A 25968-nucleotide genomic window follows, 5' to 3' on the forward strand; every position below is an offset into this window, starting at 1 on the left:
GAGACCCAAGGAGAAGTCCGTGTGCCTCAGTTACGGCAGCCACCCGCCTTCCTCTGACGGGGAGATGGCGAGTACTCACTGGCTCCTCTTGCTTCCGGGGCCTGTGAACATCATTATTTGGTGGAGTCTGTTTTAACGCTGCCCCATTTTCAACTACGCACACCCACACGAGCCTGCTGCTCACCAGACAGTGAGGCCAGGTGCCTCCGGGTGCCTTCTAGTGCCCTGGCTTTCTCCAGCCATTGTAAAGGAGATTAAAGGCATCCACCCCTCTGTAAGGTAGGTAGTGTAGAAAGTACTTCTAAGATGTAAGTCTTCTGTTGAGGAAACGATGAGCCGTCCCAGGACATTGGGCTTGTAGCGTCATAGTTGCGTCCCTCACCCTCTGGTGCTGTCCGGCTGTGGAGGGCTCGGGTGGGGGGGTGGCCAGGAGGGGTGGTCAGCCTTTGTCAAATCTAAAGATAAAGTTGGTTGTGTTGAGAAGTGACCGATACGCCGTATCGTTTCAGACTGTTTACCGATCACTTCTTGAAGTCAGGCTTAACCCAGACCTCTAAGAAAGACCATTCACAAGAGGACAGGGTGGTCGCTTCATGTTTCTTACATATGTGCATTACAACAGCCTGTGGGACAAATTTCAGATATTTCCCTGTTTCTGGCAAAATGTATCTGAAATTATTTGATTTTCTTTTAGAAAAACACACCAACTTTTACAGCCGTACGGCTAGTTAAATAAAATGATTTCTGGAGCACAAATGGGCAAATAGTATGTAGAATGTCATAGAATCATTGTGTCACTGTCACTGGTCCTGGGGTCGCCAGGCCTTTTCTGATTATCAGATGCAACAAATGACGTCCAATTTCATTGACCAGTTCGGCTTCAACGACGAGAAGTTCGCAGACCAAGATGACATTGGCAAGTGAGTACGCTCCCGCTTCCGTCCTCCGAGACGGCCTCGAAGCCTGGGCCGGGCCGCTGCGGGCTCCTGGGTGGGAGGAGGCTGCCGCATCCGGCTGGGGGACCGGGATGTCGGGCCTCGCCCCAGGGAGCGATGCCTGTCGGGCTTGCCTGGCCCCAGAGGCTCATCCTAGCAGGTGGTCCTCCTTGGCCCCGGCCAGCGCTCTGCTCCTCCAGGCACTGATGACGTGTGCACATGTACAGAATATGGAGTATTATACTGATCTGATGGAATCACATTCCAGCAGACGGACGGGCTGGCAGGAGCAGCTCTGCCCGGCTCATTGTAGGGAGGTTGGTTTGCCAGACCCAGACAGTTGAAGCTCTCGCTCTTTGGTTAGGATACGAGAGGCCGAGTGGGAATTGTGCAGAAAGAGTGAATCGAGACTGCGTTGGGTGATTCACAGAAATGAAAACCCGTGGCCTGGCCTCTGGCCTCGGGCAATGAGAGAGGTTTATAAACAAAGTATGCTTTGAAATGAGTGTCGCAGCTCGTTGAGCACAGAGTTGAAGAGACCCTGCCACCGTGGGGGGTGGCTTTCTTAGCAGACTCGGATCTTGAGCGTGAACACCGTCGTCTGCGGTGCTGCCTTAATGGCAGCCGGTTCCCAGGGATTTGAACTACAGCCAGTGGAGGCTGTTGTTTATTACAAACTGCAGTTTACAGTGTGGAGAAGCTAAAATATTTTTACAGCACAGTCTGCCGTAGCATACTGCATTGCCACAGGGGCGGGGTGCCACTGTAAACAGCGATTGCCGAGGACCAGCAGTGGTGTTAAGGACCGGCTCATCCTGGTCCGGAGAGAGCAGGAACGCTCGGCAAGGCTGCGTGTCGGCCTGAGTTGGCCAGAGCCTCGGGCCGCCATGCCAGCTTGGCCTCGGCCTCTCTGACCCCCCTGGAGCTTTACTAGTTGGGAGTCTGTGATCTCTTCCAGACTTGCTGCTTGGGTGATAATTGTCTAGAACAGACAGCACCACCTGCTCACAAATTATGCCCAATAGGCTATAAATTCTTTTCCTCGCTACCCTCTTCCTGGATGGGGCCTTCCTGTAGCGTAAGGCTTCAGGGAGCCCTGTGCGTTGTGTCTGGATTGGCTGTGCCTGGAGAGAGCCGGGGCCTGGCAGCAGTTTGCACCTTTTCCTGTTTTGACTGGCTGGTTCTTCCTGAGTTACTTTTTTTTCTTGGTTATATTAGTGTGGTCCATGAAAGTCCAGCTCCCGAGTGCTTTCGGGCACTTGGAGGCTCAGGCCCCACAGCTCCACCCCACCTCCGTCGTGTATACCTTTCTTAACACCAAGGGAACCGGCATCATTTAACACAGGGCCGTCCTGTCTGTTTGTACTCAAGATTTTAATGTAATGTAAATGTTTAAATTTAGAAAATGTAATGAGTACTGTTTGTAGGGCACATAGGCAGTAACACATCTTATACTTATATTTTGCTTACAGTGTTTCTTTTGATCGGGTTTCAGACATCAACTTCACTCTCAATACAAACGAAAGTGTAAGTACGAAAGTGTAAGTATGAGCGTTCCTGTGAGGGCGGGCAGGCGGGAGGAGGAGTGGGGCTGCCTGGACAGAGCCGGCACCTGGGCGGCGCCTCTTGCCACCCACTCCTGTGGCTGCCTGGCCCGCGGGTCTGAGTTTGCCGCCCTGGTTTGAGATGTGACCAGTGAGCACGGCCATCGTCCTTTGTGACGCAGTGTGAGTTGCCAGCAGAGAGGCTTGGGCTTCCTTGGGGCTGGCCTCCTACACGGCTTCTCTGGAGACCCCCAGGCAGCTGCGCCAGCGGGTCAGGCAGTCTTGATTTGCAGTTTGCTTGCTGAGGTGGAGAGGCGGATCCCTGCGGCCCCGCCGCGCAGCAGCACTCGCGGCCTGGGCCTCCATCACGGGCGGAGAGGAAGCTCTTGATTAAATCGGCGCTCGGCCAGGGAGAGGGAATTGGTGAGAAGAATGACTCAGGCCCTCAAACCTAGCTTTGAACCCAGTCATTTTTAGGGGAAACTTCGTGCTACTCACACAGAAGCTCACATTAGATGCTTATGTCTTGCTATGTTACCACGCAGTGTCCCAGAACCTGCCATCCTCCCGTCTCAGCCTAAGTACCAGGATCATGGGCGTGTGTAGCTGGGCCTGGCCACTTATATTTTAAAGTGATGTGGTTGGCACTTTTTTTTTTCAAACAAATGGGAAAATGCAATTCATGTTGGTAAGCTTTGGGAGAAAATAACTTGACTAAACTTGTTTTGTCTTTTCCTCTTGTTTTTATTCAGGGAAATATTGCCCTATTTGAAGCATGTTGTAAGGAAAGAATACAGCAGTTTGATGATGGTGGCTCTGACGAGGAGGATATCTGGGAGGAAAAGCACATTGCATTCACGCCAGAATCTCAGAGGAGATCCAGGTGAAAGAGGGTTTTTTGTAGTCGTAATTACAGGCAAACTGTCAAGCAGATGGTTATCATGAGACACACACTGAATCATCACCAGTCGTGTGTAACCCAGAGACCAGGGCTCCTGTCACGATCAGAACATCCTTGGGCACTGCAGTAGGTGGCACCGCTTCTCCTGTCTGTAGCGTGCAATCAAGCAGCAAGTGTTCAGACATTGTCTGAAATGTGGCGGCCCAGCCTCTTCTGAGCGGGAAGGAAGGCTGATAGATGTTGACGAAGCCTTTCGTTTTTTGTTTTGTTTTGAGTACTGGGGATTAAACCCAAGGACATTCTACCTCTGAGCTATATCCTTAGCCCTTTATATTTGTTGTTTTTAGAAACGGGGTGTCAATAGGTTTCAAAGAATCTCGCTAAATTGCTGAGGTGGTGTTCTCCAACCTACACTCCTCCTTTCTCAACCTCCCCAGTTCCGGATTACAAATATATACACAGTGCCTTTGACGAGATACGTGACGGGGTAACAGCAGCTGAGCTATAGATCACCTCATTGTTCCTAGCAGTTAGTCTGCCTGAAAGGCAGGATCTTGCCAGACGATACCCTCTGGGTTAAGCCAGCCATTATGATTGATTGATTGATTGATTGATTGATTGATTGCAGTACTGGGGGTGGAACCCATGGGCATTCTAACTCTGAGCGACACCCCCAGCCTCACTTATTTTTTTGTTCTTTTGTTTTGGTGGTGGTGGCACTGAGGTTCCTGGAAACCCTTCTACTTCCGGGCTACACTCCCAGACCTATTTTTGTACTTTTTTATTTGGAATCAGGGCCTAAAGAACCTGTACGATCCTCCTGTCTCCTCCTCCCAAGTGCGGGGATTACAAGAGTGCGCCACCACGCCCGGCTTATTCTTTCAGTTTTTGAAACAGGGTCTCACTCAGTTGCGAAGGGCCTCGCTTAGTAGCTGAGGCTGTTCACAAACCGCGATCCTCCGATCTCAGCCTCTGGAATGCTGGGTGACTGGCGTGTGTGAGCACGCCCAGCTCAGTCATGTTTTGTCACTCTTAGAATTTAAATAGATGACGCATCTGCACACGGTTCTTGCTGTGTCGGTCTTATTAAGACCTTCATAGCTACGAGAGGGGTGAGAGTCAAGGACGAGTCTCATTCTAACAAGTGATGTTTTCACATGGGTGAGATTTTCAAGGGGAACAAAAGGGATCGCAGTGAGCAGCAGAGCCTGCCCCGTGGCCCAGCCCCTTCCCGCTAGATGAGCACTGGAAAGTCGCTCCTCCCTGCATCTTGGCAGTTACATCCTATGGTTTGGTTTTGTTTTGTTTTATGTGCTGGGTTTTGAACATAGGTCCTTTCTACTTCCATGCTACGTCCCCAGCGCTGCTTTATTTTTTATTTGGAAATAGGGTCTCACTAAAGTTGACAAGGGCTTTACTAAGTTGTGGAGGCTGGCCTTCAACCTTCAACCCTTCTGTCTAAGCCTCCCAAATCCTGGGATTATAGGCATGCGCCACCACGCCCAGCTTCCTATCACCTCTTAAGGACTCATACTGCCAAGCCTGGCGCGGGCGCAGCTTGTCATCCCAGCACTGGGGAGGCTGAGACAGGATCACAGTTTGCAGACAGCCTCAGCTACTTAGCGAGGGTCTCCGCAACTTGGTGAGGCCCTGTTTTAAAAATAAAAAGACTAAAAAAATAGGGATGGGGTGTAGCTGGAAGGTAGAATGCCCCTGGGTTCCATCCCTGGCACCACACAAAAAAAAGAATGCTTACTGCCGCAGGTACAGAGGCCTAGCAATGGCTTCAGCGAGCAAAGCTGGCACGTAGGCTGGGACTGGTAACCGCTTAGCAGGGCGCTTAGACCGAGAGGCTTTGACTCACTTTCTGCCCTGCTAATCTTCTGCTTGTTTATCACGTCCGTAAAGGCCAAGCAGGAGCCAGACATCTTCCTGGTGACTTTTTTTTTGGTGGTACTGGGGCTCCTGGAAACCCTTCTACCTCTGGGCTATACTCCTAGACACCTATTTTATATATTTATTTACTTATTTAATATATAAATATAAATGTGTTATAATATATTTTATAATATATTTTATATAAATATATAATTATAATGTATTATAAACATGCTATGACTAAATATTTATTTATTTGTTTATTTATTTACTTTTGGTGGTACTGGGGGTGAAACCCAGGGGCTTTCTACCTCTGGGCTACAGCCTCAGCCCTATTTTATAATTTATTTGGAAACAGGGTCTCGCTAAGTTGCTGAGACCTCACTAAGTAGCTGGGGCTGGTTTCGAACCTGTGCGATCCTCCTGTCTCAGCCTCCCAAGTGCTGGGATTACAAGCGTGCACCACCACGCCCGGCTTATATATTTATTTACATATATTTATTTATTTATTTATTTTGATGGTATTGGAATTCCTAGAAATCCTTCTACCTCCAGGCTACACTCCCAGACCTTTATTTATTCTTTTTTTTTTTAAATAGGGTCTCCTAAGCCAGCACGGCTTAAGATTACAAGCGTGGGGAATACAAGCGTGCGCCACCACGCCTGGCAATTCCTGATGACTTTTTATTTTATTTATTTATTTACTTTTTGTGGGCTTGGAGATGGAACCCAGGGCCATTCGACCTCCAAGCTACACCCCTGCCCTATTTTTTACTCTTTATTTTTGAAACCAAGTCTCACTGAGTTGCAGAGGGCCTCACTAAGTAGCTGAGGCTATCCATGAACTGCGATCCTCAGGTCTCAGCCTCCCGAATGCTGGGATTGCAAGCGTGCGCTACCACACCCGGCTTCCTGGTGACTTTTTAAAGAAAAGACCTAGCCATACTTGTCTGATTCTTCACCATATCTCATGTTGCGTGAACTGGGTGGCTGTTGCCTGTTCTCTGAGAGTCGACTGGCTCCCCCATCGATAAGGAAACGCAGTCCATCCATGGCGGACACATGTAGAGAGCGCAGGGAACCAGATAGGAGGCCAGGCAGTATTCTGGGGAGGTGGACCTTAGTACTCAGAAGGAGCTCAGGATGATGACAGAGGAAAGGTGTACGGTGGCCGGGTGAGGTGGCCACGCACGCTTCTCATCCCCGCAGGCTGACACAGGATCGCGGTTCCCAGACAGCCTCAGCAGCTACTTAGTGAGGCCCTTTGCAACTCAGTGAGACCCTGTTTTCAAATAAAGAATAAAAAATAAGGCTGGGGTATTGCTCAGAGGTAGAATGCCCAGGGTTCCATCCCCAGTAGCCCCCCGCCCCAACACACACACACAAGAAAACCACCCCCCACACAAATTCAGGGGTGGTGGCACAGGTCTATAATCCAGGACTTGGGAGGCCGAAATAGGAGGATCGAGGTGTTACTTGAGAATTTCCCAGAGACCTTTTTGTCACCGATTACTAATTTAATTCCATTTTGATCAGTGATATTTTTAAGAAGATAGGGAATAAGGTCTTGGGGCAGATGGAGAGCCCATCCTCGGTAGACAGCTGGCTGTTCTACGTGGTGCAGAGGCAGTTGAGTGGAGAAAGCACTCCAGTGAGCCCTCATCCATCCTCCTATCAGTGGAGAAAGCACTCAGTGAGCCCTCATCCATCCTCCTATCAGTGGAGAAAGCACTCCAGTGAGCCCTCATCCATCCTCCTATCAGTGGAGAAAGCACTCAGTGATCCCTCATCCATCCTCCTATCAGTGGAGAAAGCACTCCAGTGAGCCCTCATCCATCCTCCTATCAGTGGGGAAAGCACTCCAGTGAGCCCTCATCCATCCTCCTGCTCTATAAGACAAGCTGGGTATAGTGGTACATGGTTGTAATTCCAGTACTGCTAAGTTGCTGAGGCTGTCATCAACTCTACAGTCCTGTGTCACCTCCCAAGCTCCCGCCCCCACCCACCCACCCCTTTTTTTCTCTTTTTCTTGGTGGTACTGGGGTTCCTGGAAAAACCCTTCTACCCCCGGGCTACACTCCCAGACCTGTTTTATATTTTTATTTGGAAACAGGGTCTCTTAAACCATCAAGGCTGGCTTCGAACCAGCGCGATCCTCCGTGTGCCACCACGCCTGGCCCAGCTCCCTTTTTGGTGGTGATGGTATTGGGAATTGAACCCAGGGGCATTTTACCTCTGAGCTATACCTCCAGATCAATTTTATTTTTTAGTTTGGAAGCAGGGTCTCACTAAGTTGTTGAGAGCCTCGCTGGCTTTGAACTTGAAGTCCTCCTGTCTTAACCTCTCAAGTACTGGGGTCATAGGCGTGCACTTACCACACCTGGCTCCCATTTTTGAAAATGCTGGAAAATGTGAAAAGATATTCAAGATACAAGATGGTCCGCTGCGCGCCTTCTAGAAAGCAGCCGTCTAGATTGTGGTCTCCTTCCGGCAGATCCCAGTGGTGGGGCAGGCACAGGTTCAGCATGAGGCTCGGCGCGCGCCTGGAGACCTCCCGTGTCTCAGCCAAGTGGTGCGTGGGCAGGGTGTTACCGTCAAAGTGTGACGTGGCTTCATGTTGAGTTTGATGATTTTTGATGGGACTTTTTTCTTTTCTGGGTTTGGCTGATGAGAACAGCATTACATACTTCAGTCCTTTTTCTCTTTTTGTAGTTCGGGGAGTACAGACAGTGAAGAAAGCACAGACTCTGAAGAGGAAGATGGCGCAAAGCAGGACTTGTTTGAATCTAGTAGTGCCAGTACAGAAGATAAGATGGAGGTGGACCTGAACGAGCGTGAGTTGCCTTGGTCTTACTAGTTTACTGCAGTTGTTAACAGTGGTATTTTGGCATTCGGGAGGCTGAGACGGGAGGATCGCTAATTGCGGACAGCCTCAGCTGCTACTTAGGCCCTTTGCAACTCAGTGAGACTGTGTTGTTTCCAAATAAAGAATAAAAATAGGGCTGGGGGTGGAGCTCGGAGGTAGAATTGCCCCTGCACTCTATCCCCAGCACTGAAGGGGAAAAAATTGGTATTTTGAAAAATAGACAAGAGTTGTTTACAGTGTCTGAGGCAGCTGCTGAAGGAATCGTGCATTGGAGCACATGGGTTGTGAACCCCTGGAAGTGGACGGCTCCATGCCTGGGCCTCGGGAAGGAGCACGCTGGGCTTTGAGGAAAGCTGTGAGCCTCGCCTGGGTGCCTCTGGCTGAGGGCCTGCACCCCGGAAGGCTTCATGGCTCAGGGACCCATGCGGACGCAGAAGGGCAAGACCAAACCTCAGTTAGGAAATGCGGCTTGTGAAGCATGAGTGGAGTGAGACTGAGCGAGTGACCTGGAGGCGAGATGGTTCTGAATAGGCTATTCGTGCTGTTTAGGAGGCCTGTAGCCCCAGGACTTGTTCAGCCAAGCCCATGCATGTGCCCTGCTGCCTACCAAGAAGACTTGGGTTGGCTGGACTTTAAAAGCAGCGCTAAGCCGGGCGTGGTGGCACACACTTGGAATCCCAGCGTTTGGGAGGCTGAAACAGGAGGATCGTGGTTTGCAGCCAGCCTCAGCTACTTAGTGAGGCCCTTTGCAACTCAGTGAGACCCTGTTTCAAAATAAAGAAAAAAAGGGCTGAAGGTGTAGCTTGGAGTTAGTTAGAATGTCCCTGGGTTCCATCCCCAGTACTGCAAAAAAAAAAAAAAAGGCAGTACTAACCTGTAAAAGTTCCGAAGAATCTTCATATGAAATTCTCCCCTAAGTCAGGTGTTTTGGTACATGGTTGTGATCCCAGCATTTGGGAGGCTGAGAAGATCTGAGTCTCAGCCAGCCTCAACTACTTAGGCCATCCGCAACTCGGTGAGACCTTGTTTCAAAATTGGGCTGGAGGTGTAAACTCTGAGGTAGAATGCCCTGGGTTCAATCCTCAACACCACACACACACACACACACACACACACACACACACACACACACACTCTCTCTCTCCCCTCACGGGTTGAGGTGTAAACTCTGAGGTAGATAGAATGCCCTGGGTTCAATCCTCAACAACACACACACACACACACACACACACACACACACACACACACACATTCTCTCTCTCTCTCTCTCTCTCCCCCCCCCCTCACGGGTTGATAGTGGGCTTTTCCTAAACCTGATGCGTTTCTTGCTGCCAAGAGGGCCTGAATGTCCCCGGCCGTGGTGAGGCCCGAGAGCTGGGCGTGCCCTCAGCAGCCTTCCAGCAAATCCCTGCATGTAGCATATAGGAAAGCTGGGGCCAGATGCGGAAAGTGCAGATGGGCATGGAAACGCGCACTCTAGTCGCTCAGCAAGGCAAACCTTCGCTTTTTTAAAAAGGGCGTGTCAGGGCGTCGGGTAAGCAGGCGCGCTGAGCTTGAAGCCCACCCAGTTCTCGTCGCCAATGCAGATTCTGCACTGTACTTCTTTGGTGGGCGTGCGGCTTCAGTTTTATTCAGTTGGCTAATTCATCTAGAATAGAATGTCGAGAAGGGTTGATGTTTGCAGCTTTCAAGAAACAGGAACTTGTACAGGGTTCCAGTAGTAGCTCTCCCAATAGAATGACATGAAGTTAAGCTAACCCTTGATAGAAAAGACTTAGCTGTCTTCTGGCCCCAGAGAAGAGGGGGGCTGCTGCGCCACCCCGTCTTGGGTGAGCCTGCACTCTGCCCCAGCCAGACACTCTCATCCGTCCCGGGCGGGAACAGAGAGGCGGCCCCACAGGCCTGTGCTGGAGGGTCAGGGAGTGGTGCCTCTGAGGGACAGGTCGATCCACGGAAGGCAGCAACCCACCTGAGACCAGGAGGGACGGGCGAGAACGCTGCCCGCAAGCAGCACCCGCAGCTGCAGGCTGTAGGGCCCCGAGAGAGCTGGCAGGCACATGGCAGCGGTGTGAAGCTGGACCCGAAGCCCCATGCCAGGGACCAGCAAGCTGATCACACATGAGAAGATGAGGGCTTGGAAGGACAGTGCAGTGTCCCTGCACCGTCCCTCTCCAGAAGGGACGGCTCCTTCAGGCCCGGGCGGCCAGCAGGTCTTGTACATCCCTACGACTTTTTCTTTTGTCTTGTGTGTGTGTGTGTGTGTGTGTGTGTGTGTGTGTGTGTGTGTGTGTGTGAGAGAGAGAGAGAGATACTGGGGACTGAACCCAGGGCCATTCTACCTCCAAACTACACCCCCAGCCCTATCTTTTATTCTTTATTTTGAAACAGGGTCTCACTGAATTGCAAAGGGCCTCACTAAGTAGCTGAGGCTGTCAGAGAACTGCTACCCTCCTGTCTCGGCCTCCTGAATGCTGAGGTTACAAGCGTGCGCCACCAGGCCTGGCTCACTAGAACTTTGTAATCCACCCAGACTGAAACTTGGTGCCACTAAGCAACTCCTCGTTGACCCTGTTTTCACTTCACGGTACCCACCACCCTGCTTTCTGAGAATAAGAACTTGACTACTCTTGGGAATTCATTTCAGGAGGGTTGGACAGCATCTGTCACTCTGATTGGCTTGGTTCACTAGCACAGTGTCATTAAAGTTCATTCAGTGTTTCTGCTAGGCCGGCTCTGGGGAGCTGGCCTGGAGAAGGCCTGCTCGTGTAGCCTGATGGAGTTACAGTTCACTGAAACACGCACTCCCGGAATGACTCCAGAACTTCATGTGGGACGAGCAGGCAAGGTGCCTGTCAGGTCCACTTTTCTGAGCTTTAGGTGAGCTTTTCAAACGGTCAGGTGTTGGCCCTTGCCGTCGGTAGAGCCCTGCCACGTCTGTGCAGACTGAAAGACGGTGCATGGAGTAGACGCTGACAGGCCTTTGCTGTGCCGGCCGTTTTTAGCTGAGCAGAGGAGGAAGGAACTGAGAAGTTCAGCTTGCTCCCACTCACAGGCGGGCCTGCCTCTAAACCAGCCCGTTCCTGTTGGCCACAGGCCTCCTCGGTCATTCGTGCCCGGGGAAGCCCCCAGGTAGACGGCCGATTCCGTAGCTTTCCTTTCTAACAGCCAGAGGGAGGTGCCTGCGAGAGAAAGGGCCCTGTGAGTGAGCACGACGGCACACGCCTGTGCCCGCAGTCCTTGGGAGGCTGTCCGGGAGGGTCATAGGTTTGAAGCCAGCCTCAGCAACTCGGTGAGGCTCACATCAACGTAGCAAGAACCTGTTTGCTCGGAGTAGAATGCCCAGTCCCACCCCAGCGCCACGTGCGCCGGCCTCGAGAGCTGCCCGCAGGAGCAAGGAGCTGCCCGTCCTGACTACGGCGCGTTGGGCTTCCGGCCTCTGACTGTTGACGAGCCGTTCTTTTCCAAAGAAACCTTCAATTTTGGAATACTTGAGATTTATAGAAAGCTACAGAGACGGCACAGGAAGTCCCCACTACCCTTTACCTAACTTCCCCAAATATTTGGGGATATTTGTCAAAACTTAGGAATTAGTGTTATGACATACTTTATATGTAATTTTTTTCCCTGCATAGTATTTCTTTTGGGAAAAGCTTCTTACAAGTGGAACCAACAGGTGGAAAGATCTGGAATGGCGTGGGCGTGGCCTGTTGCCCGGGTGTGTCTGCCTGCTTCTCACCTCCTAGTCCTTGCCGCTCACCGGCTCATTCATTGCTGTTGCTAACCTGGTTTAAAAAACATTTTTCTCTTTGGAAAACTTCTTTCTGGGAGACAGTGTGTCCCTGCATGGCCCAGGCTGGCTTCAACCCACTTGCTCAAGTGATCCCTCTGCCTCCATTTCCAGAGAAGCTGGAAATGGCTTGCACTGGGTACCACGTCCAGCATAGAAAAGATCTGTGTTAAGCCTAGTGAGATACTCTCCACATGAAATTCCTTTCCTCGTTTTAGCACCCAGCTGGTCAGCCAATTTTGACGTCCCAATGGAGACCACCCACGGCACTACGCTAGACACAGTGGGGTCTGACGTGTGGAGCACCGAGGAGCCGATGCCGACTAAAGAGACAGGCTGGGCCTCTTTTTCAGAGTTCACGTCATCACTGAGGTGAGCGTGTGTGTGCTGTCGAAGCCTTCCCATGGGACCCTGGGAGTGGGAGGGCTCGCCACAAAAGGCGTCTTCACCATAACTTGGCTCTTAAACAAGATTGAAAACCACCACGGAGAGGTATTGACACAACTCTGGGTCAGAAGCAAAATGGTCACCGTCCTCTCCCACAAGGAGCTGGGAAGGGGAAGCTCCTCCACAGTCACCTGGAGGGTGGCCCCGCGGCGTCCACAGGGCAGGGGGAGATGTCGGCCCTGTGGCGCCTCAGAGCCCAGGCACGCTGAGGACATGGGATGCGCTCCTGGTGGTGCCTTCCTATGGGGTGTTGCACAAAATGCAAAACCACCCTGACTTCACTAGCTGACAGGAACCGGCCGGTGCTGTGAATTAAGAGCGGCGACAGGTACGGCTGTCAGTCTTGCTATTTGTATCATTCTGGATGACAGAAACCTTTAATTTCATAATTTTTCCGAATAATATGATCAGCATTTGGGTACTAACCATAAATTTCATCTCATTAAATTCAGTTTGATTTGCTAATGTTTTGTCTACCACAAAAAGCCAGTCTCTACCACCCCATCTGAAAGACTTCAGTGTTAAATAGACTGACTCTGAAACAGCATCGAGCCCTCGGAGGCACTAGTGAGGCTTCTGAGAAACGTCTCCACAGTGCTACCTCGTCAGCTCTGTCCAGAGCAGCACGGCCAGGCTTCCCTCCTGCCTCTTCCTGCCTGGTGGATAGAGCCGTGGGCTACTCGAGAGTGAAGTAACTTGCTTCTGCTCAGCCTGCATGCACTGGGCGTGTGGGCTGGCTCCGTCGCTGGTGGTCCATATTCTCACAATCCAGCAGTCTGCTGAGAAGGCCACTGGCTCCAGGCAGCGTGGCGCAGGGCAAGTCAGGGCTTTGGTGATATTCGACCCAGTAGGGACAGTTGATATCACATAGTGTGCCTGCCGCCCAGGCCCTGGGACCCGGGGACCATGCGGGTGAGCGGCTTCTGAGCCTGCTCCGGGTCCCTGGGCAGCTCGCCTGTGGCCCTGGCTTGGAAGAGTCATCCCGCCTTCCTGCTCTGCACATCCCCGAGCCCCGGAGCCTGCAGTGCTCCACTCCCACACGGTTGCCAAGGTCACCCCGTAGAAACCATACTTACTCTCCAAAGGGGTGTGTGTGTGTGTGTGTACACTGAGGTCACTGAGGGTCATTTGCTACTGCTAATCTGTGACTTTTCTCTTTTTCTGAAAGCACAAAAGATTCTTTAAGGAGTAATTCTCCAGTGGAAATGGAAACCAGCACCGAAGCCGTGGACCCCCTGACTCCCAGCGCCGCCGCCCTGGCGCCGCAGCCAGAGGGTGAGCACGTAGCGGCTCGGGAACCAGGCCTCACTCCGAGGCTGGGCTGTAGACAGAGAAGGGCCACGCAGGGAGAGTAGTGAGCAGGCTGTTCTGGCACGCTGGCGCGCTGCTCGAGCAAGTGAGAGGCCTGAGTCTTCCGTCCCCTCCACGTGCGGATGAGGAGACCGAGGCCCAGGAGCCGCAGCGGCCGGGCGGGCAGAGCCACACTGGCCTGGGGCGAGCGGTGCTCAGCACGGGGCGGTATTTGGCTCTTTCAAGCTGGGAGGCTGTTCGTTTTCTTCTCACCTCTTTTTGTTTTAGAGTGGTGCTCGGGATTGATTCTGGGGCATTCTGCCTCCAAACCACACTCTAGGACCTGTTTTATTTTCTTATTTTGTAAGAGGGTGTGGCCAGGTTGCTAAGAGTCTTATTACTTACTGAGGCTGGCCTCGCACCTCAATCCTCCTGTGTCAGCCTCCCAAGTACTGGGATCACAGGTGTGCATCCCACACCCAGCCCTGCTCACCTTTTTTTTGTTTTTGGTATTGGAGATAGAACCCAGGGGCATTCTACCTCTGAGCTACACTCCCAGCTCTTTTTTTTATTCTTTATTTCGAAATAGGATCTCGCTGAGTTGCAGAGGGCCTCACTAAGTAGCTGAGACTGGCCGTGAACCGCGATCCTCCTGTCTCAGCCCCCCGAATGCTGGGATTACAAGTGTGTGCTACCATGGCTTCCCACATGGTAGACGAGCATTCTACCACTGAGCTACATTCCCAATCCTATTTTAAATTTTTATTTTATTTTGAGACAGTCTCGCTAGGTTGCCCAGCTGGCCTCAAACTTGCAATGATCCTGCCTCAAGTCACTGGGATTACAGGCTGTGTGTGTGTGTGTGTGTGTGTGTGTGTGTGTGTGTGTGTGTGTGTGTGTGTGACACTGAGGATTCAACCCAGGGCATTCTACCTCCCAGCTTTACCCTCTCCCCCAGCACTTCTTGTTTTTTGGTGGGAAGCAGCCTTAGATTGTTGAGAGCCTCCCTACACTGCCGATGCTGGCTGCGAACCGCGGGCCTCCTGTCTCAGCCTCCTGGGTACTGGGGTTCCAGGTGTGTGCCACATGCCCAGCTTCCATTGCAGACTTTTGAACTGTTTGCTTTCAACCTGGTGACTAGGGTTTGGGGAGGCGGGGTGTGGGTGGAGGATTGCGACAGGGAGCGGGACGGGTGTGGGGGGCAGGAGCCACAAAGAGGGGACGAGGCCAGGAGCCTGAGGGTGTGGGTAGAGGGCACCAGAGGCAGATGCAAGGGGAAGAAATGGCACTGGCAGCCACCCCGCCGTTCCCTGGAGCCTGTGGAGTGGGCGCACTTTGCCCCAGCAGTCTGTAAGGAGCCTCACTGATTGCCATTTTATGGGGAAGGACAGTGAGGCACAGACTAGGGCCCTTGCTCGGCGGGCGATACAGTTGGAAGGGGTCGAAGGCCGAGGCTCCGTCCAGGCAGTCTGCTGTCAGCGCAGGAGCGCAAGCGACATAACGTACGGTTTCCTATCACAGAGCAGAGAGGAGCTAGCATCGCAGCGCAAGAAGGCGACAGTGTAAAGAGAAGGGCCAGCCAGTGTGGGGCCGACGCCTGGGATCCTACTTGGAGGCTGAAACAAGAGGCTCTCAGGCTCAAGCCCGTCCTCAGCAACTTTATGAGACCCTGTTTCAAACTAAAAAATAAAATAGGGGTAGGAGATTATATCTCAGGGGTAGAATGCCCTGGGGTTAATACTCGGTGCCACAAAAAAGCCCACCTAGGATCCACCTGGGAAAACGAACAGGTGAAGGCTAGAGTTGGTAGCTCTGTCCTCTGCTCTGCGCTGCTGACTGGGGTGGTCGGGAGCAGCCAGGTCTGCCAGGAGAAAGCTGAGGGGAGGTGCACGCTGACCCCAGAAGGCGATAATGAGGAGGCCCCGGGAACCCCGTGCTGGGGAGGCAGCAGGCCGGGGCCAAGGGCGTGCAGCTCTGAGCTGCACCCACGGCACCCATAGCCCTGTTTTTGTATGTTTTGTTTTTGCAGCAGGATCTTGTTGAGCTGCTGGGCCGACCTTGACGCTCTGAGCCTCCTGCCTCAGCCTCCTGTGTGCGCCACCGCGCCCGGCTCCACTGGCATTTTTAAGTAGCTGGTGCCCCTCAGGAACTTGGCCAGGCAGTGGCAGGCGGGCCCTTGCCCTGTCGTCTCGAGGCAGTAGAGACGGCCCGGGCCAGCAGGAGGCTGGCGGCTCGGTGTGGGTGTGGCGTGCGTGACCCTCCTGCTCTTGCAGCACCAGGCGGCGTGGCCATGGAAGCCAGTTCAGATGGAGAGGAGGACGCGGAGGGCACGGACAAGGTGACCGAGACCGTGATGAACGGTGGCGTGAAGGAGACGCTCAGCCTCACTGTGGACGCCAGAACGGAGACCGCGGTGTTCAGGAGGTGACCGGGGCGAGGGGGGAGGGGGGGAGAGAGAGGGAGAGAGAGAGAGAGCACGGTGTTCAGGAGGTAACCGGGGCGAGAGGGAGAGGGAGAGGGAGAGAGGGAGCGAGCAAGCGAGCGCGAGCGCGCGTGTAGGAGACTATGACAGAAACAGGAGAATTGGCGCATGTGAGCCCATGGAGGAGACTGATCTGTGCGGAGGCTACAGAGCGTCGCCCATCGAGGTCAGTGTCGTGCAGGTCGTCACTGTCTCCACATATGATGTGCACACCGCAATTCAGTAGCAAAGTGACAACCTAAAAAAAAACTGGGTTTGTTTTTTTTATTTCCCTTTTGCAGTACCCTGAGAATTGGACCCAGGGGCTCCTACCTCTGAGCCACACCCCCAGTCCTATTTTATTTTTTATTTTGAAGCAGGGTCACACTAAGTTGCAGAGGGCTTCAGTACACGAGGCTGGCTGTGAACCTACCTACGATCCTCTTGTCTCAGCCTCAGTACTGGATTATAAGTGTTCACCACCACGGCTGGCTGCAACTTGCTTTTAAACTCATGGATCCAAAAAGAAAATATAGAAATTTAAAACGGAGAGAGTAAAACACAATCTGTTGAGACTTTTATGGACTCTAGTTAAGCCAGTGCTCAGAGCACCCCACACAGCCTTTCAGGGGCCACTGACAGACGCATCCCAGCCCGCGGTGAGCTCGCCACGAAACAAACACCGTGAGAGGAGTGAGTGGGCGTTTGTAATCAACGGCAGTTAGGCGCTGCTAAACCAGGTCCAACGCTGTGTTCTTAAGTCATGACCGAGGCTGTATTGCCTCGTTATGAGAGTACATGCTGGTGTCACACGCGGTGATTATTCTTAACAGTGGAACATTGGAACATTCTCCCTTTACAGGCAAGAAACAAGCAGTGGGACCTTTGTTCAATCCCCAGGACGAAAGGAAGGAGGGAGGGAGGGAGGGAGGGAGGAAGGAAGCTTTAATGGGAAAATTTTGGCGGTGGGGGGTACTAGGGATGGAACCCAGGGGCATTCTACCTCCAAGCTCCACCCCCAGCCCTATGTTTTAGTCTTTATATTTTTTGGAACAGGGCCTCACTGAGTTGCGAAGGGCCTCACTAAGTAGCAGAGGCTGTCCACAAACCGCGATTCTCCGGTCTCAGCCTCCCAAATGCTGAGATTATAAGCATGTGCCACCATGCCCAGCAGGAAGATAATTTAAAACTACTGGAAGACCTAAATATAAGAGAGAGATTTGAGAGATTTGCTGTGCTTATTAGTGGAAATACATCCTTGGCACTTCTCAACAGATTAAACAGTAATGAGAGCTTCGTGGAAATTGTGATATTTATAAAGACCAGAATTGTCCAAGAAGGACCAAGATCATTTTGAAGAAAAAAAGGGAGGCTTTAGACATCAGAACCTTTTAGTGCAGCTATTGTTTGGGAGACGTATCTGGCGATCGCCCTCCATCTGGTGGTGGAGAGACCGCCGGCTCGGTGAGGAAGGACGTGCTAATAATAACAGTTATCCATTAAGTGCGCAACTTCAGAAGACAGCAGAGGAGAGAATCTTGTGGGTAAGCCATGTTTTACCATAAAACATTGGTAAATTTATTAAATTTCTACTATTTCAAGACACACTGACATGAAAAGCCATAGCTACCAAAGGATCAGTAGCCAGGATATAGGCCGAGCCTGACTTAGATCAAGAAGAAAGGATGGCCTCGGTGTTTAGAGGCAGACAGAGGATGCAGGCACGCCCGCCAGTGGGAGAAGCCGGGGTGCGAGCCGTATCGGAGTGTGCCCCAAGGTTCCAGCAGCGCCTGGATGTGCCGTGTTCTCACACTCCTCAGTCTAGTGAGGTCATTGCTCCAGAACAGATTGATCATCTCGTTTTCCTTACAAAGAACTAAGTGCAGAAGTTGTACGTAAGGTATTCACTGGCGGAATCCAGATTACCCATAATGACCAGTTGCCGTTTATCATGGAATGTAAGGATAGTTCAAGATCAGAAAATCTGTGTAGTTTCTGTATATTGGATTGAAACTCTTAGCAAACCAGTTTACAGACAAGTGAACCAAAAAGGCTTTAAAAAAAATTAAGGAGACTGAGACAGGAGGATCAGAGGTTCAAGCCAGCCTTACAACTTAGCAAAATCCTATTCAAGCCAGTTATGGTGGCTCACCCCTATAGTCCCAGTGCTTGGGAATCTGAGACAGTTGGATCGCAGGTTTGCAGCCAGCCTCTGCTACTTAGTGAGGTCCTCTGCAATTTAGTGAGACCCTGTTTCAAAATAAAGAATACAAAATAGGGTTAGGGGTGCAGCTCAGCGGTAGAATGCCCCTGGGTTCCATCCCCAGTACCACCAGGGGAAAAAAAATCTATGAAACCATAGGTCCAGGGGTATAGCTTAGAGATAGAATGTGCCAGATTCAAGCCCCGGTGCCATCTCCCCCGTTCACAAACACGTCTGTCGGTCTTATTTATGTATCACTTGGCCTTCAGACAGCAGCCTGCCTTCACCCAGATCTCCGTAGAGAAAACATGAGAGGTGATCGGGCCTAGTGGAGGCAGTCCATGCTGCTGTGGGTCCACTTAGCGCCACAGGGGCATTGGCCACCATTGCATCGGCCTTGAAGTTTAATGCAGGCCTGGTCACAGCATCACTGGGTTCTTTAGAAGAAACCTGATAAGTATACTCTTAGATTTAGTTGGAGCCGGGCATGGTGGCGCACGCTTGTAATCCCAGTGCTTGGGAGGCTGAGACAGGAGGATCGCGCAGGTTCGAAGCCAGCCTCAGCTACTTAATGAGGCTCTCAGCAACTCAGTGAGACCCTGTTTCCAAATAAAGTATAAAATAGGTCTGGGAGTATAGCCCAGAGGTAGAAAGCCTCTGGGTTCCACCCCTAGTACCACAAAAAAAAAAAAGATTTAGTTGGAAAAACCAGTTCCTCAAGTTGCTTAGATAATCAGAAGGGATGGTTAAGTTTAGCGCTGCTGCCAGACGTTAGCCAGCTGCTCACAGTTCTTAAACAGTGCAGCGTTAGCGTGCGCACAAGGCAGGGAGCACGGTGAGAGACTTAAGGGGAAGAGGCCCAGGCAGCGTCTGTCCAGCCGGGCCTCCAGTCCAGGGTGAGAAGGTAGGGAGCTTGGCCACACTTCCGTGTGCCGGGCCCTGCTGTCTAAGCCCTTCGGGTGCAGCAGCCTGTTTTATTGGGAACCCACAAGACAGAATGGGTGCCATCCCCACTTGGGTAAGGAAGCAGAGACACAGCGCCTCGCGGGAGCTACCAGAAGAGCACAGGCTGGAACGCAGACACGGTCACGCCAGCGGCGCGGGCTCCTGTGGGTGGAAGTGCTCTAGACACAAGAGAGGCAGGTGGCCAATGGGAAGGTGTACACTACCTGAGCCAACCAGGTGCTGCCGTGTGACGTTCACAGACTCCTGTAAGCCAATAGGAAAAGAGAACCAGAATCAGAAAGTGGACATGGTGGGGCGTGATGGCGCACACCTGTAAATTTCAGTGCTTGTAAATCCCAAGCCAAGACTGGAGGATCACAGGTTTGAGGCCAGCCTCAGCAACTTACACCCTGTTTCAAAGTAAAGATCTGGGGTAGAGCCGGGCGTGGTGGCGCACACTTGTCATCCCAGCGCTTGGGAGGCGGAGACAGGATCGCACAGGTTCGAAGCCAGCCTCAGCTACTTAGTGAGGCTCTCAGCAACTTAGTGAGACCTTGTTTCCAAATGATATATAAAAATAGGTCTGGGAGTGTAGCCCAGAGGTAGAAAAGCCCCTGGGTTCCACCCCTAGTACCACAAAAAAAAAAAAAAAAAAAAAAAAAGCTGGGGTCAGAGGTAGATGGCCCCGGGGTTCAATCCCAGTGCCCCACACACAAAGAGCCCAGAAGTCACTGGTCAGAGCAGAGAGATGTGGTAACAACATAACCGCTTTATACTTCTCACTAGACCAGAAGAAGGGAGAGAGGTGGGTCGTAGCGGGGCCCCAGTGGTCTGCAGTGGGGAGGCAGACGGGCCATTCTGGTTAGTGGTGAGGTTTCTTTGTCGAAAGCCTCCCCGCTCTTGTTTGTAGAGCCCTGGGAAATGCCCCAGGCCTCCTGGGCCTTGAACAGTGTCCTGCATCGCGCCTGGGCCCGCGCCTGGACCTAGGGCAGCTCCGAGGCAAGCCAGGCAGCGGGGCGCGCACAGTGGACGCCGCACCACACTGGCAAGAGCAGAAATGCAGGAGAGAGGTGCAAAGCTGCAGGACCCGGGGCCAGCTGCGTGACTATGAGAAGGCGCGGCGCTGTCCACGTGACGAGGACTGAGACGATGAGCACGAGGAGCAGAGAGGGGCAAAGAGCGGAGAGAGGAGTGTGAGAAGGAGTGGAGAGGACTGGGTGTGCTCAGCGGGGAGCGGGTGCTTAGCGCACATGAGGCCCTGCACTTCATCCCCAGCACAGCAGAGAAGAGGAGGTGATGACCGGGTGATTCAGATTAGCACCAGGTCATTAGGTTGAGTTCATTTCCCTACGTAGAACGCATCAACGCCCTTCGGAAGCCACCTGAGAAATCACCCTAAGGTTCGGTGTGTCGTAAGCCAACCCAGGGCAGGCCTGGGCTCGCGAGCCAGAGCCGCTGTGTGAGGTGGCGGCCCAGAGGGAGCGGCAGGAGCCCGCCTGCCAGCCCTTGCGCGTGCGGGGAGGCGTGTGCCCCGCAGGCCGCCGCCCCAGAGGCCGGGCCCGGGCCAGGGCCGCCTGCTCAGCTCTTGTCGTCCCTGCCTTTCCTCGTGGTCTTTGTGTTCTGTTTTGTTCGATGGCGTTAGGGATGGAAGCCAGGGGCGCATGACTGAGCTCCAGCCATCCCTTTCCACGTCTTGAGAAAGGGTCTCCCCTGAATTGCCTGCGCTGGCCTCCACGCTTGCCACCCTGCCCCCGCCTGCCTCCCAAGTAACTGGAGTTCAGGCCTGGGCCCCGCGTCCTGACCACGCCCAGCTGGCGCTCTGAAGGCTCCGTCCTGGTGGCTGCGCTGGTGGGCTCGGCCCGCCCGTGAGCACAAGGCCTCTGAACTAAGGCTCGTTCCTCCAAACAGGTCCCCTTGACTCCTTCACCGGCCCTGCGGTCCTGCCAAAGCGCAGTCGTGGACTTAGCCCCCACCCCTCATTTCTAGGAGTATTCTGAAACTCTTTACATTTCTTTTTCTGTTTTGCGCACTTGGCTTCAGAGTGTTGAAATCCTACCGGTATGTACGGTAATGCGGGCGGCTCTTTATCAGACACCGGCTACATTACATCGCCCCTCTCTGGCTCCCACTGTGTGTGGCCCTTTCCTTCGTGGTTCCCCAGTCACTCCGTGCCCCGTGTGCCTCCCCGCGCATGCTCCGCCCCGGGCTCCTCCATGGCGGCCATGATGTCAGCGCCATCTGCATGTGCCCTCCTCCTCTGGTGCCTGGAGGTCGTGCCCGTGGTGTGATGTGCCTGTCCTCTCTCTCCACAGTGAGGAAGGAAAACTGTCTACCTCTCAAGATGCTGCTTGTAAAGACGCGGAGGAGAGCCCTGAGCCCGCGGAGGCCAAGTGCACGGCCCCCCGGGCCCCCAGCAGCAGTCCTGAGCAGAGGTAACGAGGGCACGCTGGCTCGCCTGCTTTCTCCTGGGAGTTGGGGAGGGCGTTGGCCCTGGGGCTGGGGCCTGGGGCCTTTGCTGCTGTGCCCAGGCCCGTGGCATTTTCTCAGTCCTGACAGTAATCTCTGACCCCCCACCCCCAGAGCTTAGAAACACCACTCGGCCCCTTCCCCAGAAGCCGTGACTGCCTGGCTCCAGCTGCAGTCGGCTTGCTGGCCCGTGAGAACGTAATGGGCAGGGAGGCTTGCAGGCCCGTGAGAACGTAATGGGCAGGGAGGCTTGCAGGCCCGTGAGAACGTAATGGGCAGGGAGGCTTGCAGGCCCGTGAGAGCGTAATGGGCAGGGAGGCTTGCAGGCCCGTGAGAACGTAATGGGCAGGGAGGCTTGCAGGCCCGTGAGAGCGTAATGGGCAGGGAGGCTTGCAGGCCCGCACGCCTGCCGCTCTTGCACGGCGCTAAGCCGAGGGTGCAGTCAGAGCCCAAGTCCTCGGTGGCCTGTGAAGCCACCCACTGTCTGCCACAAGCAGGCCCTGGTGCGTTTCCATGGCTGTGCCCGGGAAGCTCGACTGAGGCTCTCGGCCCTGCCTTAAGCCAGTCCCTATGGTCTCCCCACCCCCAACAAATAATGCTCTTAAGTGTGAAAAGTCCTCCTGCCAAAGCCGTGTGACTTGGAATGTGATGTTTTCTTTCTAGTCACCTTTTGCTTAGACTGAGCCAGTGGTCTGAAGGGATAGGCCAAGCCAAAGCCTCTGCCCGTGCGCACGGCCTCGCAGGTAGAGCCAGGTGGCCGCGGATCGCCCCGGAGCTCACGCCGGAAGATGAATGAGGACGTGCCCCTGCGCCACGGGAACTTTGTTCAGCACCTCCCCGAGTTCACTTTCTGACTCAGTATATATATCTAAGATTGTATATTCCTTCCATAAGGAATAAAGTGACCTTTAAAGCAGTTTCAGAGAAGTCATACTTTCCCTGGCCGACGACCCTGAGCCTTCTAGGCGTTCCGTGCTCCACCTGCCGGGGCCAGCAGGGGGCCCGCTCCACTGGCTGGTCGGAAACCTCTGTGTTCATGGCAAAGTGAGCAGAAATTCTAGCCAAATGAAAAGTTTATTTTTGTGATTTAAAAGTTCGTTTGCTTATAAAATTGAGAACTTGAGCATGTTGACTCCAGCAAGGGCTTTGGGAGGAAAGGCAGGGTGACCCTCCAGCACACACAGGTGATTGATTGGTCCAGCCCCGGCTTCTGAGAGCTTGAGGGACCCTTCTCTCCTGGGGTTTTCAGTGCACTTTTGTGGTCCTTTGTAGGTCTGTTTCCTGGGGTCGTCTCCTGAATTTCCACCTTTGTGTGGAGGGCTCCCTGGGAGGCAGGTTAACCCGGCTCTGACCCGGCTGCCTCGGAAAATTCTCTTGTTCCCCTGACACCCGAGACGTAGGAGGCTGGGTTGCTTCCTGGCTCTCTGGAGTGGAGACTTGTTCCTTAAGAGAACCCCTTGCTTTTCTCTCTGGCTGGTAGCAGCTGGCGTGAAGAGGTGGGGGCACCCAGTGAAAGAAGACGGCACTTCCTGGGCTCCGCATTTGTCCTTCCACTCGGCACAGAGCAGGGTGACAGGCGCAGGACCCCATGTAGCCCAGGGCACCAAGGGCACTTGGGAGGAAGCTGGAGGGCTCCGAGCAGGTCGCATCAGAGCTGGCACGTGGGCGAGCGGGCGGCTGCGACGCCTCCCGCCTATCGGGAGGCCGCGAGTGAGGTGGGGGCGTGCTGCCCCGTGCTCCCTCCGCCGTGTCAGGCCTGCTCTGTGCTGGCCAGGAAGCAGGCGCCTGCAGGCTGTAACTCAGCCCCGTGCAGTGGAGCCCGTGGTGCACACCTATCATCTCAGTGACTTTGGAGACTGAGGCAGGGTTGCAGGTTCGAGGCCAGCCTGAGCAACTTAGCGAGCCCTTGCCTCAAAATGAAAAATTAAAAAGGGCTGGGGAAGCCAGGTGTGGAGGTGCAGGCTTGTAATCCCAGCATTCAGGAGGCTGAGACCGGAGGATCGCAGACAGCCTCAGCTACTTAGGCCCTCCGCAACTCAGTGAGACTCTGTTTCAAAAATAAAAAGACTACTAAAAAATAGGGCGGCTGGGAGTGTAGCTCGGAGGTACAGTGCCTCTTGAGTTTCATTCCAAGTACCGCAAAAAAAAAAAAAAAAGCCGGGCGCGGCGGGCACGCTTGTCATCCCTGCGCTTGGGAGGCCGAGACAGGAGGATCGCGCAGGTTCGAAGCCGGCCTCAGCTCTCAGCAACTTAGTGAGACCCTGTTTCCACATAAAATAGAAAAATAGGTCTGGAAGTATGGCCCAGAGATAGAAAGCCCCTGGGTTCCACCTCCAGTACCACCAAAAAAAAAAAAAAAGACTGGGGGTGTAGCTCAGCAGCAGAGTGTCCCCAAGTCCAGTCCCCAGTCATACAACAAAAAACAAGAAAGCAAAAAGAAACAGCCTGGGAGTGATGAAGGAAGTACCTGTGCCCGGTTCTCGGACGTTGGCTTGCTCTGTCTCTGATACTTGGAGACACAGTGACTGCAAGCAGGGGAGACTCTCACCTTGTGTGAAGCTGGCGCCTTCCTCACCTGCATCTAGCAGGTATTAGCCGAGGGCGTGTGGTACGGCACTTGGAAGGGTGAGTCAGGAGGGCCACAGGTCCAAGACCAGCCTCAGCAACTTACCGAGACGCTGTTGCAAAATAAAAAGTAAAATAAGGCTGGGCGTATAGCTTGAAGGCAGAATACCCCCTAGGGTCAATTTCTAGAAACTAACGCGCGCGCACACACACACACACACACACACACACACACACACACACTTGTTATATGTCCCAGCTGCAACTCTAAGCATCCTTTGCAAAGTCTACTTTATAAAATTGTAGTGAAGCCTTGGAGAATGTTCTATGTGTTCAGATTATTTGGCAGAAGAGGAGAACGTGTGTGTTTCGTCACTGCTTCACGCATGCGCTCTCCTGCCTCCTCTTCCTTCCTCCCGGTGCTTGACTTGACGCGCGCTTTGTGGGAACGTCGTCCACACGCACTGCTTTGCCCTCCGGTTTGTCTCTTCACAACCCCCCGCCCCAACCTTGTTCTTTTATGATTTTCTTCTTCCCAGTAGCAAGCCCTGTTCTTCAAGTGAAATTCTATGTGGATTTTCCTCTGAGACACACACTTTTTGTAGGAGAAATGGTCGAGTATCATGCAGACTGGGGCTGCAGTTTAATGCACCTGCCGTGTGCACGTGCGTGCGCGCGCTCATTCCCGAGACCCTGGGAGGGCGCCCTCCCCGCAGCCCCGCTCTAGCCCTTGCTTATAGACGCTCCCTTCCTGGGGCCCAGCCTCGCTCAGCGCTCCCTCCCTGCGTGCGGCGCTCAGCTGTCTGTCTCTTACTCCGTAGGCCGGAGCAGCCAGGCGCCCCGGGCGATGCGTCGGTCAACGGCCCCGTATGATGAGGACGCCCGCTGCTGCCGACCGAGGACCGCGGCCGCGCCTGGCTCCGGAGCTCGTCTGGAGCCGCCACGCCATCACTGCTGCACTCTGCGAGGAATCAGGACCAGCAATCTTTATATTCTAGATTCTAAGACACTGTACAGAGAGATTCAGAAGTGTAAAGATATTGCACATTGACAGATACCAAGAATTTTTGCGTATGTTTATATTGTATTGTTCTAAATATTGGGCGGCTGTGAAACAAAACCTCGCTGCCCGTGTGATGATAGTAGTCATTCCTGTAGTTACCACGGCTGTAAGAATAGTTTTATAAAAGCGAACACACAGATCTATTGTATTTGAAACAGAACTTTGACGATTATTAGTGTGACCAAAGTATCGGGCAGATTTCCTACAAATTCACCTTGTACAAATTCTGAATTCAGTTTCTTCCAGGCTGGCGAGGAGTTGTAGAATTGAGACGCCCTCTTAAGTGTCAATCTTGGTTGTTCTAACTTACAAAAGTGATTTTGAATAAGAAATATTTGGTGTTCTTTTTATAACCAGTTTTCAATTGGTAATTGTTTTCTGTATCGTTTAAAACGGATCAAAAAATGTCAGTCTATTGGTAGAGATGAGGTATTTATTGCTACGGCTTAGTTGATAGGTTGTTACTGTAAAGCCATATGTTCTGTTCGAGTCTTGTTTTCTTGAAACGATCCCTCCTGCAGGCGAGACACTAGCCCATCTGGAGTGTACGTGGCTGTGCTTTGGGTTTTGGGGGTTTTGTTTTTGTTTCTGTTTTGTTTTGGTAGCTCATCTGCCTC

The 25968-nt window shown here is 52.9% G+C and overlaps 1 protein-coding gene across 12 annotated transcripts in view; it reads left to right on the plus strand.

Annotated features, from left to right (window-relative positions):
- Positions 1-25161, plus strand: part of PPP6R3 (protein phosphatase 6 regulatory subunit 3) — a gene marked incomplete at both ends in the record, with an annotated part of 72748 nt that extends 47587 nt beyond the window's left edge. For 3 of the 12 annotated variants that reach the window (XM_080697794.1, XM_080697800.1, XM_080697793.1), the window contains 9 exons: positions 823-920; positions 2408-2462; positions 3232-3362; positions 7971-8092; positions 12130-12283; positions 13527-13633; positions 15922-16072; positions 21570-21689; positions 25110-25161. In XM_080697794.1, the coding sequence (XP_080553920.1) occupies positions 823-920; positions 2408-2462; positions 3232-3362; positions 7971-8092; positions 12130-12283; positions 13527-13633; positions 15922-16072; positions 21570-21689; positions 25110-25161 (990 nt within the window). Of the gene's footprint in view, positions 1-822; positions 921-2407; positions 2463-3231; positions 3363-7970; positions 8093-12129; positions 12284-13526; positions 13634-15921; positions 16073-21297; positions 21316-21569; positions 21690-25109 lie in introns of all 12 variants that reach the window. The other 9 variants (XM_080697790.1, XM_080697799.1, XM_080697795.1 and 6 more) reach the window with 5 other exon arrangements.
- Between the last annotated feature and the right edge of the window lie 807 nt (positions 25162-25968).

This window comes from Muscardinus avellanarius (assembly GCF_963383645.1).
Source record: "Muscardinus avellanarius genome assembly, chromosome: 1".
In the NCBI taxonomy this organism is placed as follows: Eukaryota; Metazoa; Chordata; class Mammalia; order Rodentia; family Gliridae; genus Muscardinus; species Muscardinus avellanarius.